The 22,993-nt window shown below is 32.0% G+C and overlaps 1 protein-coding gene across 1 annotated transcript in view; it reads right to left on the bottom strand.

Moving 5' to 3' along the window:
- The window catches only part of LOC123302819 (lachesin-like), a 1,791,741-nt gene that overhangs the window by 139,068 nt on the left and 1,629,680 nt on the right, over positions 1-22,993 (bottom strand). The window contains exon 6 of the mRNA XM_044885910.1: positions 1,167-1,295. Within this exon, the coding sequence (XP_044741845.1) occupies positions 1,167-1,295 (129 nt within the window). The remainder of the gene's footprint in view (positions 1-1,166; positions 1,296-22,993) is intronic.

Below are 22,993 nucleotides of genomic sequence, written 5' to 3'. Positions count from 1 at the left end.
AAAACCTTTTTTGAGATACAACTATTACTCCTCCACTGGCTGGCCCCACTGATTTGTCTTTAATTTCCAAGCTTTTAAATAATCTTAAGCCTTTTTCTTCATAACTCCTTAAACAAAAAAGTATAGCACACACCCAAGTTTCATATAGACACAACCTGGAGAATTCCTGCAAAACTTTCATTTGAGTCTAAATCCAATATTTATACATCAATATTTTTTCTATTTATGTTCAGAGTTTCATTAAAAATGTGTAAAACTACTCTCAACATATCTTCCGCCATGCCAAATATAATAATATAATTTTGGCGTATAGCTTTCTCTAATTTGCTTTTTTTATTTCATGGTTTTCACGGCTTTTAATTTCTGTTGCTCAATATTTGTTTGCATACTTAAACTTTGCAGTTTATAATTTGTTTGCAACTTTGTGATTTTTCGATGTCTTTTAGTTTCATCTTTCATATTGTATCTTTTTCAAATTATTTAACAATTATTCATCCATTTTTAAATTTAAGAAAGGTGTGAAGAAGATAGATTGATAAATAAATATCTAACTATTGACTGGAATAAGTGACAAAACAGGAAAAGTTGGATACTATTAAACTTGAACTGTCTATGTATATTCTAAACAAAATAACCTTTATTATACAATCATTGACAATTTTACAAATGACGATAATTATACTTTTTTTCTTTTTATTTTTTAAATTAACACATTTAATTAACAAAATAAGTATTACATAATTTATTTTAACGAAACATGAGTTTATATTTTAAGTTTTGTATAATTTTCACACAAATTATTTTAATTACACGTTAAATATAAAAACTGATAATACGCATTAACTGTTATTACGAAATAAACGGCATGAGTTGCCTTTAACTTAGCTTTGAGCGCTATTTAAATTGGCGTAGACATAAAAATGAATGAATAGAATGACTTTTAGTAATCAGATCTATTTAGCGACTTGCCAAACCGGTAAAATAGAATGATTGTTTGAAGATTTGTTACATCCCATCAAAGATGTATGTAGGTAAAAAACAAGTCTACCCAAGCTAGAAGGAGTACATAAGGCGTGATTATCCTGTTTTGTAATACGCATACCCCTTGCTTTTATTATCTATCATAAAAATATGTGAAGACTGTTCCCATAAATAGCTATACTTACATTGCACCCGAAGGCGAATTCGCTTGCTTATTGAGGGTGGAACTCCGTTCGATGCGATACATAAATACACAGCCATATGCAAACGACTCACTTTGCTGAGAAATAGTACTTCACCATCAACTGCATTTACTGTAAAGATATTAAAAATTAGTTTTGGGTATAAATTATTGTACATTGAAAATTATAAAAGATTGAATTTGACATTGTGGGTAAGTTAATGTAGTGAGAAATTTGAGAGAAAATTGTTGTGAGAAAATGTAACGGATGGACTTAATATAAATTAGATTATTAAAATTTTGTTGGCCCAGCTTGGGCGATTCGTTCAAGACTTCACGTCTACTTTGATAGTTGATCAAACAGATTTATGATTTTTTTGTAGAATAATAGTATTTTCAATAACAAATGAAAATTCGTAATCTCTGAGAAGTCAAAAAGCAAAAGAAATGAAGTAAATATCTTGACAACCCCCTTAAAAATATATACCAGCTCAAAAGTAATAGGCCAGCGGCAAAACCGCTTGAAAACTGTTACAAATTGTTGGCAAATTAATTAAAATTATTTAATTAGAAATAAATTATGCAAACAATAATGTTTTCATAAATATCAAGCATTTTTAAATCTGTCTGTGACGGTACATATTCAATTGAAAAATTTACTTTGTCTGTGACTGTACTTTATTTTTCAACTTGTAGTTTATTTATTTTTCAACTGATAGTTCTATAAAGTGTCACCAGTCGCTACCCTAACAGAGCTCAGTGTAAATTCAATATAGATCATTCTCTTGAATTCCGACCGTCACCGAAAAAACATGTTGGAATAATTAATTTAAATTATTTATTCCAGCATGGATTCACATTTTTTTTAACACACATTTTAGTGTGTGGCAGTAATTATATTTCTTAAACTTTTATAATCTTTTTTATTTAATTCTTATTAAGAATTTATATTTTTTCAATACGACAATCTAAACAAATATTTTGTTAAATGTCGTTTTATTAAAATACACACAATTCCGTAGAATGTAAAAGGGCATTCTAGTTTACTTTAAAATTGTGTAATTTAATATTATTTTTCATAGTATGTTTTTTGGGGCGATTGGAATTCTGTAAAAGGGGCCAGTTTTTTAAATAGAATGTAATTTTAAAAAAAACTGAATTCACAGTGTCACATTCTAGGGCTTCATACAGGAATATTTTTTTTTTTAATACTAATTTTTTTTCTAAAGTACTTATCATAAGATATTTTCATAACTTTATTTTTTTTTTAATTCAACCATGTGAAATTTCATGTAAGTCACAAAATGGCTGACGCCTTGTAAGTTTATATTTTCTGATTTCAGTTATGTCAAACATTAATATTTTTTGATTTGATAAAAATAAACTAATTTTATTTTTATTTTAAACGTAGACTTTTTTTTCTGTCTTTTTTAAAGACTTTTCTGGGGAGTAATCGCCTTCGGCGTTATCTTCCGGCCTAGCACGCGAATTTATCTGTTCCGGTTTTCGAACATTAGTAAAAATCTTATTCTTATTTTTAAATGTTACAAACCGGGATGTTTCCCTTTAAGAACACTAATTAATATTTTTGTTGGTAAATATCAATCTCAGTGTTCTGAGGGTTGCGGAGGAATTTGGTATCGTAATTAAGTATCGTAATTAAAGAAATTCATTACATTATTTTTTTTTAATTACCACGTTTAATATTCGTAACACTTAGTAGCATCGCTTCACGATCTATTGAAATCCGTAACACTGACCGTAACACTGACTGATTGAAATCACTGACCAATCACTGAAAATGTGAATGCGACAGAACAGTTTGTACTTTTCCTTAGCTTAAAAAAACAAATTTGTGCGAGCGGTCTATTAATTGTTAGAAACAAATTCATTTTTTTACTAATAAACAGTCGTTTTTGAAATTCAAAATTGCTTACTGAGGGTCAAACGGGTAAAATAAAATACTTTTTATTCGTGTAATTTTTTCGGAAAATGCGTTTAAAAATGTTACAACTATTTTAAGGTAAAAATATTACTAAAAATGACAAATTTACTCCTCAGTTGCTGATCTTAAACTGACTATTTCAGAGTTAGATACATTATTAAAAGCATTTTAAATAGCGGTAACTCGTAAAAATGGGTTCCTATATGTTTTTTGGATCAGTTTTCCAAAATATTAACTTGGAGTTTTATATCGTTTTATACAAAAGCACAACTTGTTTCGTACGATTGGACAAAAATCAAGTATTAAGTGTATTTGAAACGAACCAAGGACTTAGGCAAGGTTGTCATTTGTCGGCTTTACTATTTCTCTTATACAGTAACGATTTGAACGCATGAATGGAAGATATAACGACCACTTCGCCAAGATACAAGGACAAAGAAATCAAATTGATTTCTTATGATGTATTAATTTTGTCAAGGACAACTGGGGCCATGAGGCGTGCTCTACGAGGATTGCAAGAATATTGCGAAAAATGGCACCTGAAGATAATGATTGTAAGCAATGCTTGCAAGGCATCTGCGAACGAGAAATGGGTGTATGACGACAGAGTTATTGAAAATGTTTAAATTTTTAATATCCTTGAGTCAAACTATCTTATAACGGAACGTGGGATGACCATGTTGAGTGCTTGAGAGACAGGACCAAACGTGTTTTATTATATGTTCGAAGGCATATATATAAATTTCAAAACTTTCCTGTGAAAGTAGTACTGAATTTGTTCAATGCCTTGGTTGTGCCAATCTTGACTTACGGCTTCGAAATATGGATATGTGACGCGAGTAAGGGAAAAATAAAAAGCATTGACACGATCGCGAATAATTTTTATAAGGAAATTCTATGCATTGCCAAATCAACTCCCAATTCAGCAGTACACATTGAACTAGGTACCAAACCTATGTACAACATTTGCTTGCAAAAAGCGATCGGTTATCAGATTCGAGTGTTTAGTAGCGAAGAATGTCTACAAGTATTATGCATGGAAAGTAGTAGTGATTAGTTAAAGATAAAATTAAGGAATTTTCGATACGTTCATCACTCAGTGATACATACTCAATGGAAAGCTTGACAATGTTCAGTAAACTTCATCACTATAAACAGGGTGAACATTTGCGAGTTTTACATTTTATACCTTTGGGTGGGAAATCCAAAAAACTAATGACGAAAGAATATGTGTATTGCATTTTGTTAAAATATATCCCCTTAAGGACCCACAATAAAAATATTTAGCTAGATTATAAAATTATTAATTAGCTAGACCGGTTTCGATTGCTTTGGCAATCCTCTTCAGTAGCATTAAAACCTCTTAAAATTAAAAAAACTTAAAATTAAAATTAAAAAATTATTTACAAATCTGAAAAAGACCGCATCAACCTGAAACATAAATAAACATAATAATAAAATATTACCCTTAAGGGTAATATTTTATTATTATTTGTTTCAGGTTGATGCAGTCTTTTTCAGATTTGTAAATAATTTTTTAATTTTAATTTTAAGAGGTTTTAATGCTACTGAAGAGGATTGCCAAAGCAATCGAAACCGGTCTAGCTAATTAATAATTTTATAATCTAGCTAAATATTTTTATTGTGGGTCCTTAAGGGGATATATTTTAACAAAATGCATAACACAGCCCACAGAAATGCTCATCTTAATTTGAATAATATGTGTATTGTGTAAAGCGATTGAGTCGATAGAGCATTTGCTAGAGGAAAATGTAAGAAAATTTATGAAAATTGGTAATTATTGAAAAAGAGCGAAAATTTTCGGAAAATGTGATTGATTAACGTATCGCTTTCGAATTTCTTTATTTTAAATTTTTTTTCATTAATTGAACTGGTTTTTTTTTGTGTATAGATAAATTTATGTAAAAAAATAAATCTTGAAGGTTGCATAAGTAAAGTTACAATCCCAAGTAAAATCAATAATTTGGTTATTTTTATACTAACAAAATAAAAATTTTTGCTATTTTTATTCTAGCGTTTTCTTAATATTCTCAGAAAATTTTCAAAGAATATTCGCTAAAAAATCGTGTAATATGGCAAATAAGAATTTACCCTAGATTTTTCGATCAAAAATAATGTTTCTTTTACTTCAATCAATTAATCAAATTTGTCATTGATCACAAATTCAAGCAATCAAAATTTTCACCATTTTCCAAAAATTTTTTCTTTTTAAAGTAAAAATTCGTTATCAGCGTGCTGAAAAACATATAAAACTCGTAATATTTTCCTTAAATTAAAAAACGGAATTTTATTGTTTTTTCATTTTCTACGTTAATATTGTGAAAAACTGATACAAAAAGCATATATGAACCCATTATGCGCGCCTTTTTTACAAGTTGACGCGACTTTACATGCGAATAATAATATTAATAACTTAATTAGTCAAGACTCGTCCAGGTATAAAATTTGAAATTGGCCATTTTAACTATTTTTTACTCTATTACATTATAAATATAATAAGTATTGCGATCGAAAAAAAATCGATATCGGGGTTTTAACAGAAATACACGTTTTGAGGGTCCCTGATTCCAAAAAAGTGGTTTTTAAAAAATGTTGCGTCCGTAGATATGTCGGTATGTCGGTATGTCTGTAACCAAGCTGGAGCCTTCAATTTTCAACCGATTTTTCTCAAATTCGGTACATTGGTTCAGTTTGGTCATAATTCTAGACAATTTTTTCATTTTTTCCCTAGACCTTTTTCCAAGGGTACTTCCCTCTAGGCCAAAACAGGATTTTTGGGGTTTTCTCAAAAACGGCTTTAACGATTTCGATTAAACTTGGCACAAAGCTAGACCTTAAGGTTCTTCTAGGATTGGTATAAACCACATATCCGGGAAAATTCCGACACCCTAGGGAAAACCTTCCAAATACAGGAAAATGGGATTTTCTAGGGAGTGGCTGAGGGGGCAGCAGTGAAACTTCGTATCAGGGTTTATACCAAGTAGGTCCTAGGTTTGATACTGCTCTCCTTTGGGACCCCGCCTCTGGAACCGTGAAGCTGGAGGGGATGCAATCTTCAAAAGTGGTCAAATCAACCCTACCCAAAATTTATCAAATATTCTTTAAAATGTCTTTTTAAGTAACTTTTTAATCTTTTCTTAATATCACCCTTACCAACCTACATCCTTCTAAATATTATATTAAATCCAATAAAAACTGTTAGAGTTCAAATCTTTCCGCCAAACTCGTCCGTCATATATTGACTGATCTAGTGATTAGAGTATTAGTTTTCCTTACTCTTTCAAATAGATATCTATCTCGATCTCTGTTTCTATGATACAGTATTGACATGTGTTCAATTTATATAATTTCTAATCTGTTTATATTAAATTAATCGTATCAAATAAAATTGTGTTTATCATTAATTATTTCTTATAAATAATAACTCATTCCACTAACGCATAAACCTTAATAGGTTATGGGCCCAGTGGTCAGTTAATTATATGCAAAATTGAAGTGAGAGAATTGAGGTTACACTAACACGTGCCGTCAATTTATAAGAAATTAATTATGAGTATAATTAAGATCTGTGAGCTGAAAAAGGACAATTATGATTCCTGGAAAATTCATGCTCAAGCTTTGCTAGTGAAGAATGGTGTTTGGGGCTATGTTGATGGTACAAAAGTTATTCCATCATGCTCAACTGGAGCTGATGCCGCCACGAGGCAAATTGAACGTGATCAGTGGATTGAAAAAGACCAACTAGCAAAAGCAGATCTAATTTTGTCTATTGGAGCAGATGAATTGCATCATGTTGGAGATTGTGAGACTTCCAGAGAGGTTTGGCTTAAATTAGCTAGTGTTTTTGCACCTCAAGGTCCTTTGAAGAAGGTACAGTTATTGAAGACTTTGTTATTCACTAAACTTCAAGAAGGAGGTGATGTGAGAGAACACATTCGACGATTTTTCGGTGCCTTAGATAAGTTGGCTGCTATGAAAATTAATTTTCATCCAGATGTTGTGTCCATTGCATTGCTTTACAGCTTGCCTGCTAGTTTTGAGCAGTTTAGATTGGCAATAGAAGCTCGTGATGAATTGCCATCAGCTGATATTCTAAAAGCAAAAATCTTAGAACATGCTGACACACAAAATAGTGATGAAGTGGTACAAGCAGCAGGTGCTATGGCTAGCAGAAATAATAATAAGGCAACTAGGTTCAACAAGTTTAATAAGAGCAATAGTAAACCAAATAAAAATCGTGATATAAAGTGTTATAATTGTGGAGCTCCTGGTCACAAATCACCAGATTGTAAGGAACCAAGGAGAAATAATAATTCCAATAGACGTGGTCAGAGAAGTCAGGCAGCAAATACCGCAGATGAGTCATACGCTGTGTGCTTTGGAGCTGTTTCTCGAGTTAACAATCAATGCAAGTTAATATCAGATGAACCATGGATTTTAGATAGTGGGTGTACTAGTCATTTGTGTAATGACCGAACCAAGTTCGAAGATTGGAAAGAATCAGTCGGTGGACAACTACATTTAGCCAGTAATTCGTCAACAGATGTAAAAGGGTCAGGAAAGGTTGTGATACCTTTGCATAATAATGGATATCCAAAGGTGGTAGAATTAAAACATACCTTATTTGTTCCTGATCTTAGATCTAATTTAGTATCAGTTGCAAAAATTACTGATAGTGGTCATAGTGTCACTTTTACCAAAGATTCTGCTGTAATTATGGATCAAGAAGGTAGGGTAAGACTCAGTGCAATTAGAAAGAATAATTTATATTTTCTTTCACAGAGTTCCCAGTTTGCTAAGGTATCTGCTCATGTTAGTCAAGATGATCTACGATCATGGCATGAGAAATTGGGTCACTTAAACTACAGAGATGTGACAAAAATAATCAAAGATACCATAGGTCTAGATGCTGGAAAGATTGAGATTCCTGAGTGTGACATTTGTATTAGAGGAAAGATGACCAGTCTACCATACACAAAGAGTAAATCACCATGCAGTGAGCTGTTAAAAATCGTACACTCAGATGTTGTTGGTAAAATGCGAGTGCAATCGCTAAATGGGGCTCAATATTTTGTTTCATTTATAGATGATGCCTCTAGATGGTCGGAAGTATACCTTCTAGGACGAAAGAGTGGAGTAATTTCGGCGTTTGACCAATATAAGAGCCATATGGAGAACCAGATTGGGAAAAGAATTAAATATCTCCAATCAGACAACGGTAAAGAGTACCTGAGTAATGAATTTGATGGTCTACTTAAGAGATATGGTATTCAACGTCGGCTTACGATTCCACATACGCCTCAACAAAATGGAGTCGCAGAGAGATTTAACCGTACTATTGTTGAGATGGCGAGATGTTTGTTACTGCAATCAAAACTTCCCCAGACATTTTGGGCTGATGCTGTAGCCACAGCTTGTTATATACGTAACAGATCGCCAACGTCTGCTCTGGGTGGAATGTCTCCATATGAGAAGTTGAAAGGAAGGAAACCCGATTTATCTGAATTACATATTTTTGGATCTCCGGTATATGTGTTAGACAAGCTTCCAACTAAAGATAAGCTTGCTCCGAGATCAACGAAAGGTATATTTATAGGTTATCCACGTGAAGCAAAAGGATTCCGGGTGTGGTTACCTGATGCCAGAAAAACTGTGATTGCTCGAGATGTTAAATTTGTAAAAGACAATTTAGAGTTGTCTAAAGAATAAAAACTGGTAGATTTCGTCGATGATGAAGATGAAGATAGTGAAGATGCCTCATCAAGCAGTGATAATGTGATACAGTCTGTTGAGACTACAAATAAGCAGGGACTTAGCCCGAAGAAAAGTCCGAAGATAAGTAAATCAAGTAGCAGCCCGTCTAGTCAATCTAAAACACCAAGATATGCACCATTAAATCAGCAACCTCCAAGGGGTCGTGGCAGACCTAGATTTTTACGTACAGGTTTCAGAGGCCGACCAAGAAAAATATTTAGCAAATCACAAACTAGTGATGGGGGTATTCCAGATGGTGAAGTTGGTGATGATAATGTTGATAATGATGATAATGATAATGATAATGATTCTGATGAGCTATTTGCTGGTGTAGCAGAAGTTTCCATAAATGAAGCTTTAAATAGTGACGAAAAGGAAGCCTGGGAACGAGCAATTCAAGCTGAAGTAACGAGTTTGATCAAAAATGATACATTTAATATTGTCAAACACAAACAAGGACAAAATATAGTTGGATCTCGCGTTGTCCTCACAAAGAAGTATCTACCAAACGGTAATATAGATCGTTACAAAGCCAGGATAGTTGCTAAGGGGTACAGTCAAAGATTTGGAGTTGACTATCACCAAACGTTTGCCCCAGTAGCAAGACTAGAGTCTATTCGTCTGTTAATGGCTATTTCCGCTAGATATGGCCTTCAGGTGCATCAAATTGATATAGTTACTGCTTATCTGAATGGTCAACTCGATGAAGAAGTTATTATGGAAATGCCAGATATGTTGGAACAAATGCTTCATCGAATTAATCAAGGTAATGATCAAAATATGAAGTTCAAAGCTAAGAAACTTTTAAAAGCTATAAAGGATGGTGGTGATGCCTGTAAACTCAACAAAGCTTTATATGGTCTTCGTCAAGGTGGAAGAAAATGGAATGAAGCTATTGATAAAAGGTTGAAAGAAATTGGATTAACTCCAACGTGTGGCGAACCATGCCTTTATTATGCTCAACGCAATAGTGATGTATTGTTTCTACTATTGTATGTAGATGACATTTTAATTGCTTCAAAAGATGTCAGATGGATTGAAGAAATTAAACAAGGTCTAGGAGAAACATTTGAAGTTAAAGATCTTGGATTAGCAAAGTCATGTTTAGGACTTGAAATAACACAAACCAAAGATAAAGTGGTGCTACAACAAAGAAGCTACATCCTAGATATTCTTCAACATTTTGGTATGAGCCAGTGCAATAAGGTTTCGACTCCGTCTGAATTAAAAGTATATGCAGATGTCGAAGAAGACTCAGCTGATAATTCTCAAGAAAAATTTCCTTATCGTGAACTTATTGGTGCTTTAATGTATTTATCAGTAGCTACAAGACCTGATATATCGAATACTGTAGCTAGATTGGCACAATTCACGACCTGTTTTAAAAGGTATCATGTTGTAAAGGCAAAAAGAGTCCTAAGATACCTAGCTGGAACCAAAGACTTGGGTTTAGTATATACTAAGTCAAATGATTCAATTGTTGGCTATTCTGATTGGGGAAATGATCCTGCAGATCGTCGCTCATTTTCTGGGTATAGTTTCATATTGAGCAACGCAGCTATTTCATGGAGATCTCAGAAGCAACAAACAGTTGCATTATCTACAGCAGAGGCTGAATATGTTAGCCTAGCAGAAGCTTTCAAAGAAGCTCTACATCTTCGAAGCTTAATGATTGAGATTGGTCTAAAAGAACTCAGCAATATCAGACTTTATACTGATAACAGAGGTGCTGAATGTATAGCCAATAATCCTATGTTTCATAAGAGGACGAAACACATTGATATAAGATATCATTTCATCAGGAGTGCAATAAAGAACAACTTAGTGGATGTTCAACATATTCCAACTCAAGAGATGACTGCAGATGTCTTAACTAAGCCATTATGTCGTACTAGTCATGAGAAATGTGTACAAAAATTAGGATTAAAACTAATTGACAGACTCTGATGACGTTCGATTTGAGAGGGGAGTGTTAGAGTTCAAATCTTTCCGCCAAACTCGTCCGTCATATATTGATTGATCTAGTGATTAGAGTATTAGTTTTCCTTACTCTTTCTAATAGATATCTATCTCGATCTCTGTTTCTATGATACAGTATTGACATGTGTTCAATTTATATAATTTCTAATCTGTTTATATTAAATTAATCGTATCAAATAAAATTGTGTTTATCATTAATTATTTCTTATAAATAATAACTCCTTCCACTAACGCATAAACCTTAATAAAAACCTATGCCTGTTCCTCAATAACAACAATAATAAAAGTGATGCCAGTAATATCAATAATAACAATAATACCAATAATACCAATAATAACAATAACCATAATAAAATAATAACAATAATAACAATAGTGACAATAATAACAATAATAATAAAAGACTGTAACAGCGGAAGCGAATTTAACACTGATAATGCAGATAAACTATGAAGTTACGAAAAACCAGAAAAATTTTAAACAAAGTCAAAAATTCGATAAATTGATAGCGCGAACGAACTATAAATTATTGAATGAATGGTAACAAGTTTTACAATATTTGTATATTTTATTTTTGTTTTTTAACTTTGGACATATGAACGAATTACAATATTTATCGCGTCCTAATTCTCAGTGAACTGACAATGTACAAAAATATGTCTTTTAGATGCGGTAGGTCCTGTATTTTGAGGAGGTCTTGTTCCCATAGATCGTGGACCATGTGTTTACTAAGATATTTCTCTCTTTCTTTTTGGACAAGTTACGGAAAAGTGATATATATCGTCTGCGGTAGTACGCTTATATGAGCTGCAGTTCTCGTTTTCGCCAAATTTAATTAAGTTGCCGTTAAAAATTACACGAAAATTGGTTTTTGCTGAAACTCGAAACTGGGAAATGAGTCTTATCTTATTCAAATAAGTCCCGAGGAATATATATGATTTCTGATTTTGTGAATAAAAGATATATCGATAAATCCAGCTATATGATGATGAGTTAAGTTTGCTTTCGTCACTTTAACGTACGTTCCCTTTTAAATTCTTCAACAATGATGATGTAAGAGAGCCCTATAGTATATGCATTTTGTTGATCCCACAAATTCGGCATATTCACGGTGGATAATAATTCTTTAATATACAATATCCAACTAGAGATGTTTCCAGATTCTGGTTCTTAATTCAATTCATATAAACGGTTATAAATTACCTTTGCTAATCTCAAATGCGGGAGATCCATTAGGTAACACCAAAATTTTAATATTCTCTTGACTGTAGCAATTTCCAAGTGTGAACAACCGCTCTCCAGCCGAACGATGAAGTCAGGGGTGCACGCAGGTAGATTTAAAATATTTTTGTAGAACTGAACCTGTACTTTTTCTATAGTGTGTATGTGTGAAACGGACCAAATTTCAGAACCGTATAACAGAATAGACTGTACTATGGATTCGAAAAATTTCATTTTTGTTTCCCAGATGTCAGATTTCGATCTTGATAATATAGATTTAACTTTCCCCACCGCCGATAAAGATATAGATTTTTGTATTTTTGCACATTGAGTAAATTTTTCTGTGCTAGAAAACTGTAAACCTAAGTAATTAAAGTTTTGAACTCGTTCGATTTCCTCTGTGCCATACATGAATTTTCTAATGTCTTTAGTTCTGGGAGATTTGTGAAAAACGGTAACTTTACTTTTATATGTGCTTATGTTCAGTTTATTAGATTTGCAATATGTAAGAAGGGAATTTAATTTTCTTTGTGCATCAGGGTAAGATGTAGAAATAATTATCAGGTCGTCTGCGTAGAACAAAGTCATGATATCTATCGAGCCGTCGATATTAATACCGGTAAAACCGAGATATCTCATAGACTCTTCAAAGTCGGATATGAATAATGAGAATAATAACGGAGACATAGGATCCCCTTGTAACGCCCCGCCAGTGATTTTGATGGGTTTTGAGTATGGTTATCTAATTTTATATGTAACCTCAGCTCCGTTATACAAGTTTCTAAGTAAACGTATGATTCTGCCGTTCACACCCTTGCTGAATAATTTTCCCCATAGAAGATTGTGGTTAATTGAGTCAAAAGCAGACCTTAAATCTACGAATATAGCATATGTATAACTACCCTTAATTCTAAACTGCAAATCTATTATTGATTTAAGAATAAAGATGTTATCTCGTATACTATGCCCGGGATGTAATGCACCCACAGATTCCCTCCAGTACAGCGCTCGTTCATAGAATATATTAAAGAATATCTTACATAGCGCGTTAGATATGGATATACACCTATAATTCGCAGGCTCGGTTTTGTCTCCTGTTTTATAAATGAGAACTTGTTGAAATTCTACCCATCTACTTGGAACTTCTTGTTTTTCGAAAAAAAAATTTTTTCGAAAAGATCTAGAGCGTAATGTTCCCAGTTTTTTGGAAGGAATTTGAAGTATTCAGCCTTTAGTTGATCTGTTCCCGGGCTCTTACCGCGTTTTACGGATTTCAAGGCCATTTGCAACTCGTGTGAAATAATTGGCAATTCCAAATAAGGATGCATTATATCCATAAACTTAATTTCATTCACCAGCTGACAATCGGTGTAATAGAAGTTTTCAAAATAAGTTTCCATTTTTTCTTATGAGAGGGACCTTATGTTGCAACGCAGTGGATTAAATTTTTGTGCTGCGGTCCAAAAATCTTGCGTGTTTCTGGTATTGGCTAAATAATTTAGTAGTTTTTCCCATGTCTCTTTTTTCTTTGCTGCAATGGTAGCCTTATAAAGTTTTCTGCCATGGGTGTATTGTTGGAATATAGTCTTGTCAGAAAATTTTGTTTTCCTGCATTGAAATAGCTTATGTCTGAATTAAACCCGTGAATATTCCAAAACCAAATGTTGACTTTGCCCGCTATTACATTCCTTTCATTGGTGATAGTTGAAGGAATGATGCAATTTTTAACAACTAGAAAACGTCCTCCTAATCATAATCTTTTCTCTAGCATTTCAGACGACAGTAGGCAGAAGTCGGCATGAAATCAAAGCAACGCGACTATCAGCAATGGAAGAAATGAAATAACGGACAAAGTCAACATCTGATTTTGGAATATTCATAGGCTTAATAACATGTGTGATATCGATGCAGGTATAAAGCAACAAATCTCGAACCTTGATATTTTTGGAATATGCGAAACTTGGCTCCAAATGGATTTAAAACACCCTCCGGTATTCCTCTCTAATCTTCATTGCTTCCAATCTAAAGCTATAAAAACCAAAAGTAAGGGCAGGGGGAGTGGTGGTCTTATATTATTTATCAGAAAACTTGAAAACAAAACTGTTTCCTTAATGTGGATTGATAAACACTGGATTTTCGTAAAAATAAACTATGACGTCATAAATCTCATAATAGGCTTCGTATATCTAAGCGACGAACTGGATGATGATGAAATATGCAACAGTCTAAACTACACAGTAAATGAAATCATTGCCAAAATCCCGACATTTGTCTAGTTATCTGCGGAGATTTCAATACCCGTGTTGGAAACCTGAACAGCGCAGAAGGAAATGAGTTTTTCACAAGCACTGTCACAGCTTCTAGAATATCATCAGATAAAGTCATTAACAAAAAGAGAAAAAACTTGACAAACGTAATGGAAATAAACGATATGATGCTCTTAAATGGAAGATCTGCCGGTGATCAACCAGTTATGTTCTCTTTCTTATCTAACACTGGAAAATCAGTCGTTGATCTGGCTTGGGTCACTCGCTCCTACTTCGATATTCTATCCGATTTTAAAGTATTGGCCACAACAGAAGTATCCGACCATAATATCTGCTGCATGGAACTCTTTAACGTCTTTGATTCAACGGTTCTAAGAAATGGAAATTCGATTAATAAAGAAGAAGTACGGTATATATGGGACGTTAACAAAATGCACGAGTACCAAGTCAATTTGGCAAATTTAGAAAATATATATTTTCACAGCGAGCTTCCAAATGATCTTTATGAAAATGTTGTTAGTGCCATTTATCAGACAGCAATAACAGTTGGAAACGAAAAACGTTTGTGAAGCGCACAATCGTTTAAATGTAATGAAAACCTTTGGTTTAACAATAAATGTAAGGAAGAGAGAAAACTCGTAAGATATAAGCTCTTTCAATGCAGGAAAACAAAATTTTCTGATAACACTATATTCTTACAATACATATCTATCCGAAAACTTTATAAGGCTAGCATTCATTGCAGGAAAGAAAAAAGAGCATGGTATAAATTACTAAACTCTTTAGCCAATACTAGCAACTCGAAAGATTTTTGGACCGCAGCACAAAAATTCAATCCACTGCGTTGGAACATAACATCCCTCTCATTAGAAAGAGTAGAAAAATATTTTTAAAATTTCTATTACACCGATTGTCAACTCATAAGTAGCCTTATAGGAAACTACTAAGGAACAGATGAGCTGAATATTTCAAATTCCTTCCAGAAATCTGGGAACTTTAATCTCTAGATTTTTTCAACACAATTTTCGAAAACAACAAGTTCCGAGTAGATGGATAGAAATTCAACAAGTTTTTATTTTAAAAAAAAAGGAGACAATACCGAGCCTGCGAACTATAGGTGTATATCATGTCTTACGCAGATATTCTTTAATATATTGTATGAAGGAGCGCTGTCCTGGAGTGAATCTGTAGGTGCATTACCAGAAAATCAAACCCGTTGTCGACCCGGGCGTTGTATACGAGATAATGTCTTAATTCTTAAATCAATAATAGACTTACAGTTTAGAATTAAGTATAGTTATACATATGCCATATTCTTAGATTGCAGGTCTGGTTTTGACTCAATTAACATTTTCTGCTTTGGGAAAAATTATTCAGCAAGGGTGTGAGTGGCATAATTATTCGAATACTTAGAAACTTGTATAACGGAGCTCAGGCTACATATAAAATTGGAGAAGAATACTTAAAACGCATCAAAATCACGAGCGGGGTATTATAAGGGGATCCCATGTCTCCGTAATTATTCTCATTATTCATACCCGACTTTGAAGAGTCTATGAGAAATATCGGTTTTACCGGTATTATTATCGACCGCTCGGTAGATATCATGACCTTGTTCTCCGCAGACGACTTGAAAATTTTTTCTACTTTTTATCCCGATGCACAAAGAAAATTAAATTACCTTCTCACATATTGCACATCTAATAAACTGAACATAAACACAAGTAAAAGTAAAGTTATCGTTTTTCACAAATCTCCCAGAACTAAAGACATTAGAAAATTCATGTATGGTACAGAGAAAATCGAACGACTCCAAAACTTTATGTACTTAGGTTTACAGTTTTCTAGCACAGGAAAATTTACACAATGTTCAAAAATACAAAAATCTAAATTTTTGTCGGCCGTGGGGAAAGTTAAATCTATATTATTTAAATCGAAATCTGACAGTTGGGAAACAAAAATGAACCTTTTCGAATCCATAGTATAGTCAATTCTGTTATATGGTTCCGAAATTTGCCCTGTTTCATGCATACACATTATAGAAAAAGTACAGGTTTAGTTCCACAAAAATATTTTAAATCTACCTGCGTGCACCTGACTTCATCGTTCGTCTGGAGAGCGGTTGTTCACACTTGGAAATTGTTATAGTCGAAATAATATTAAAATTTTGGTCTTACCTAATGGATCTCCCGCATTCGAGATTAGCAAAGGTAATTTATAACCGTTTATATGAATTGAATCAAGAACCAGAATCTGGAAACATCTCTAGTTGGATATTGTATATTAAAGAATTATTATCCACCGTGAATATGCCGAATTTGTGGGATCAACAAAATGCATATACTATAGGGCTCTCTTACATCAAGATTGTTGAATAATATAAATAAAAGTTACGTGAAAGTGATGAAAGCAAACTAAACTCGTCATATAGCTGGATTTATCGACATATCTTTTATAAACAAAATCAGAATTCATATATATTCCTCAGGACTAATTTTAATAAGACTCATTGCCCGTTTCGAGTTTCACCGAAAACTAAATTTTATCGCAACTTAATTAAATTTGGTGAAAACGAACACTGCGGCTCATGTAAGCGTACTACCGCAGACGATATATATTACATCACTTTTTCGTAACTTGTCCAGCTTATCAAAAACATAGAGAGAAATATCTTAGTAATAACACATGGTCCACGATCTATGGGAACAAGACCTCCTCAAAATCCAGGACCTACCGCATCTAAACGACATATTTTTGTACATTGTCAGTTCACTGAGCATCAGGATGCGAGCAATATTCTAATAAATTTCGTTCATTGGTGTAAATTTAAAAAACAAAAATAAAATTAATAAATTCAATTAACAAATATTGTAAAACTTGTTACCATTTTATATTTAAAATAATTTAAATTAATTTATCGTCTTTTTGACTGACAATTTTTCTGGTTTTTCTTTATTTCATAGTTTATCTGCATTATCAGTGCTAGTTATCAGTGGTAAATTCGCTTCCGTTGTTACAATCTTTTATTATCGTTGTTATTATTGAGATTATTGATATTACTGTTATTATTGTTATGATTATTACTTAAAATTTGATATTAACGAATTCATGCCTGCCAAGGAGGGAGAGAGGATACAGGATTTACACCCCAGAGCCTCCCATTATTATTGTTATTATTGTTATTATTGTTATTATTGTTATTATTGTTATTATTGTTATTATTGTTATTATTGTTATTATTGTTATTATTGTTATTATTGTTATTATTGTTATTATTGTTATTATTGTTATTATTGTTATTATTGTTATTATTGTTATTATTGTTATTATTGTTATTATTGTTATTAGTACTATTATTGCTATTATTGTAATTATTGTTATAATTGCTATTATTGTTATTGTTGTTTGTACAGATTTCTTTCAAATTTTTATTCCATTATTCTGTTCTGTTAATAAATACTGCTACTAGTTATTAACGAAAAAAAGTAATTGTTATTAATTGCTAACACTACAAAATGGATATGCTTAGAGTCTCGCTTCCGCGTTTAGTTAGGCTCGACGGCGTGCATCATCAATGCTTTATTGTTGGGTGTCTCAACATAACGAAGCCATTACAAAATTTCAGCTTATTACGTTTGATTCAAAAACCTCTTATGGTGTCTCCTGAACTAATGTAATTATATTGTTTATAACAGTTCGTTGTATATTTTTATATATAACAGTTAGTAGTTACATTAAGTAAAAAGTAATTAATTAATAGAACTCGAAAAAAAGCTTGCGCTACGCAATGAATGGCATAGCTAAGCGTTAAATGATTAGTTACAAGTTTTTTTTATACAGTTGTTTAGTAAAAATATGTATAATTAAATAGTTATAGTGTCCTACAAATTAAGAGGCTCGTTTTTTTGTCCAACGATTGACACTATCAACGCCACTGTAGTAATTTTGTCACTGGTAATTGTAGGACAAGCAAACCACTCGTTTCGTTATTTTATTATGGAAACTACCAAATTGAGTACAATTTGAACTTGCGTGTGGTATTACGAGTGGTATCACTAATTTGATTAGTTTGGCACTTAAACATTTGTCTAGCCTAATGTGTACAAAATTTAAGAGAATATATATTTCACATACTGTTAAGATGCTCATTTTATGAACAGTTCAAGCAGCGGTACATTCGATTTTTACGAGGTCGCTCAATTTATTAAGCTGTATTTAAGCCACTCGTTAACGTTTTAGGTGCGTTAAAAATGAATGAAATAGCCATGGCAATTTCTTAAGACTTGTCAAAAGCTTTTGATAGTATCGACTAAGATTTGTTAAGATTTAAATAATATTCATACGGCATTCGAGGAATTGCTGTGAATTTCTTAAAATCGTACATGTCAGATAGATTTAAACGTGTGTTGGGTACGAAAACCAAATTGGGAAAATTAGCTGGTGTCAACGTGTCAAAATGACAAATTGTGTAGACGGCATCATTAAAAACAGTTTAATGTATACAGTTAAGCAAGGTAAAACTAAATGAATATTATAGACAGTTGATTCAGCAGCAAAGGATCCAGGATTAAAAAATTTTAATAAAAAAAAAAAAAAAACGTAACACACATCGGTGATCTTCTTTGGTATAAATTAATTAATTAAATTAAATAAATAACAGATAAAGATAGGTAAAACTCAAGTACAAATAAATAAATAAATTAAATATAAATAAATAAATAAATAGATTTCTTGGGCCTCTCCTGTTCCTTCTTTACATTATAAACAAGAAAGAATTTCAAAAATTTAACTTTTAGAAGCAAATTATATTACTTTTAGGCAAAAGGTCTTTTCCCCCTACTTTGACCCTGCTGAATCCGAATTTGCCGGTTGCCCAACCGAAATCTCGACCGGAATTGAGATATTCAAGATAGCGGTCAAATTTGTGCCCCTTTTTTTAGTTTTCTCAATATAAAAACTAGCTCTATAGGTTTATTACTTACTAAGATACAGCTTTTCAAAAATTGCCCATTTTTTCGAAAAAAGTAGAGAAAACAGCATTTTTCGCCAATTAGCTCTGTATAGTTCTCATAATGGTTTGAAGGTACTTTGAAAGGATCAATCATGAACATCCCCAATAGTCTGTAAGCGAATCGCAAAATAACTTTTCGTAACGGTAAGAGAGGTGTTGTGGGATACCCAGTAGGAATTTCTATGTTTCTTTAGTTTTAAATTATATATTATTTAATTATGTATCAAGTTTTCGTTTATCAAGTTCTGAAAGTAGACATTTTCTTATTAATAACAGAATAATAGGAAGTTACCAAAGATCAGAATCAATTATCTAATTATTATTACCTAGGTTCCGTTTTTTTGTTACACTTTATTTTGTTTCCATAAATATCCCAGTGAACACATGACCTTAATATCACGTCATACATAGGTCATAAAGAGATCATAGGTCATACGTCATATTTTACGACAAATATGACATAATGGTGACTCAATTTATGATGTTAAAATGATGTCATATTGAATGATCTCACTATTATGTCATACTGACATTAAATGTGATTTTGATATGATGTCATTTTTATGACTTTAATGTTACGTAAAACTGATGTCATATTTTAGTCACATTGTGACGTACTATCAAAGTCATAAGTTTACGTAATATTTACGTAATATGTGAATCATATTCTTACCTCAGAAGCAGGTCATACTGTTACGTAAAACTGATGTCATATTTTAGTCACATTGTGACGCCATATCAAAGTCATAAGTTTACGTAATATTTACGGAATGTATGAATCATGTTCTTACCTCAGAAACAGGTCATACTGTTACGTAAAACTAATGTCATATTTTAGTCACATTGTGACGTCATATCAAAGTCATAAGTTTACGTAATATTTACGTTTTATGTGAATCATATTCTTACCTCAGAAACCGGTTATACTGTTAGGTAAAACTGATGTCATATTTTAGTCACATTGTACGGTCATATCAAAGTCATAAGTTTACGTATTATTTAGGTAATGTGGGAATAATATTCTTACCTCAAAAACATACTTATACTCTTTTGTATAATATATATGCCTATCTCAACTAGAATATCACTGCTTCTTTCTACAAATTAGAACTGTGTGTATTATTCGCGGAGTTTTTTATATGTAATTTAGGGTATATAGTCATGTTCCTTACCAGCAGTAGGTATTGTTTGGATTTCTCGGCTGTACAGCTAAGATCAAATTCACAATTAGTAAATACATCATTCTGATTCAATTTATAAATTTTTATTATTGTCCAACAGGAATGAATAGATCAATTCATTACATTACGTAAACATTACATTACTTTACGTAAAGAAAAATCATATTATAGGAAGGCATTTGACATAATTTCCCGGTCATTTTAATTCCAATATCGTGACATAGAATAACGTAAGAATTATGTAAACCATACGTAAGGATAAATCATATTTAAGTCAGATATTTGACATAAACGTGACATCACTGTGATATCATTGTTAGATCATTATAATGTCAACTAGGTCATATAGATGTCACATTTACGTCATGCTTACGTCATTTTTACGGAAAAATCTTACGTCAGGAAGGCGGAAATAATGACTCAAACCTGAATCATCTGTGACTCATATCTTACGCAATTATTACAATGCGAAACGTCATTCTGACGTCATATTTACGTAATTGTGTTCACTGGGATAATATATATTTGTTAAACAAAAAGTTGTTATTTTTGTGTAACAAAAAGTTAGTCAGTTGTTTGTACTTTCTTTTGAATAAATAAATATATATATTCTTATTATTATTATTATTACTATTGTTATTCATCAAAAAACCCAGCAATCGCTTTTATTTGTAAGAACCGCCAAAGATCTGACAAACTTCTTTATAACCACTACCATAAAGTTTGTTATTTTTACCAATAGGGGATGTGTTGTATTATTATTTTGATTTGAGGTTATTATAGAACAAATGAGAGTTTGAATACATTTTTAGTTGGTTCGGGCCAGGATGGCGCCGAGCAGGAGAGAGTATATGATGTATATGTATGCGCACTCATATCTGCACTCTCTTTCTTGTTCTGTGCCGCTTTGGTTTTGAACGAACTGTACCATAGTAGTTGTTTATTTTTATTTTATAGCTGATTCATGTAACACTGTTTTTAGGAATAAATTTTTTAATTATTATTATAGTAATTTGCTCTAAAGTTTCTTATTATGTGCTATATATTAAGTTGTTTTACTTCTCATGAATTTTTGTTTAACGATGAAGCTTATTTTTTGCGAAAATTTTAACCTCAAATGTAAGGATTTTTATTTGTATTGACTTTATAATTTTGTATTGTTTTTACATGTTCTTATACCACTGTTTCTTGTACACAAATTGCCTGATGAAGTTGTAAAAAAAACAAGGAAACGTTGCCACAGTTGACAATTTTGCATTTATTTTTACTCACTGTCCAAGTTTCTGATAAAATCCTTAAAACATACCATATCCAACAGAAAATTACTAAAGTAAGTTCAGAAAATCGTGTAACAATTACACACATAAAAATTTGAAAAAAATACATTCGAATTGATAGCCCCCTCTCTTTTCGTGAATTGAAAAGCCAATTTGAAAGCTACCAAAAAATAAATCAGATTTGGTGAAGTTTTCCTCCGGTCACTTCTCATCCTTAAGCCATCGGCACTCAGGTCAATCGTTTGGTTATCTTTAGGCACGTGATCAAAGATTTACCGCACGTTCTGCGCATGCGTCAAATATATTATATGAAATATAAATATGCTTATTTATAGGTTATGCATTATTATAACATAAATAATTATTAATTATTATCACAAATATTTTCACAAAAATAAAAATAATAAAATTAAATTAAAATTCGTTATTTTTACAAATTAATTTACAAACGGATCCTATTGGGCGTATAAGAAATATTCAATCTCAGAAATAATAAACGAACAGTCACGAAAATATGCGTAGTTAATACTTTTTTCGTTACGCTTTTATGCGCGTATTTTATATCTGAAAAATTTATAATTCGAAAAAAGATAAAATTATATGAAAATAGAAAAAGTTTCAACCACATGTACCATTTGTAAATTAAAAGTTATTTATGTTTTCAATCGAGCGTGAGTAAAATGCTCATAACGCGAGTGTTGGCGGGTTAAGGGACTCCTTTAAACATGATGAGTGATAAAAATTAAATTTATTTGAACAAATAGACACAACAGAAAAATTTATACTGAAGAAGAAGGGATTTTGACTTAAATGATATAAAGTACACAAAATTTGAATTAAATGTAAAAAGTTATTTTCACAATAAAAATATATAATTTTTATGACTTGCATAACAGTACGAATAGTTTGTGTGTTCTGTATACACAAACAAATAGAATAAAGAAGCGAAGAGGTAGGATAATATATAATTTTTATCACTCATATAGAACAGGAATTACGGAGTTGACTACGTCCTATACTAGATATATAGAATATACGGGTTCGAGTTCCGGCTTCTGTCTAATTTTTTCGTTCCTTTCTATTTGTTCAAATGAAAATAAGAAATATGCGTTTTTCATGTAAGTGTACAGTCTTACCTTCATATGTTAATTGGTATCTATAATGTATCTGGATA

Source organism: Chrysoperla carnea, chromosome X (assembly GCF_905475395.1).
Source record: "Chrysoperla carnea chromosome X, inChrCarn1.1, whole genome shotgun sequence".
NCBI lineage: Eukaryota > Metazoa > Arthropoda > Insecta > Neuroptera > Chrysopidae > Chrysoperla > Chrysoperla carnea.
Note: the sequence above shows the minus strand (reverse complement) of the source record. Positions and strands in the feature narration are given on the sequence as shown.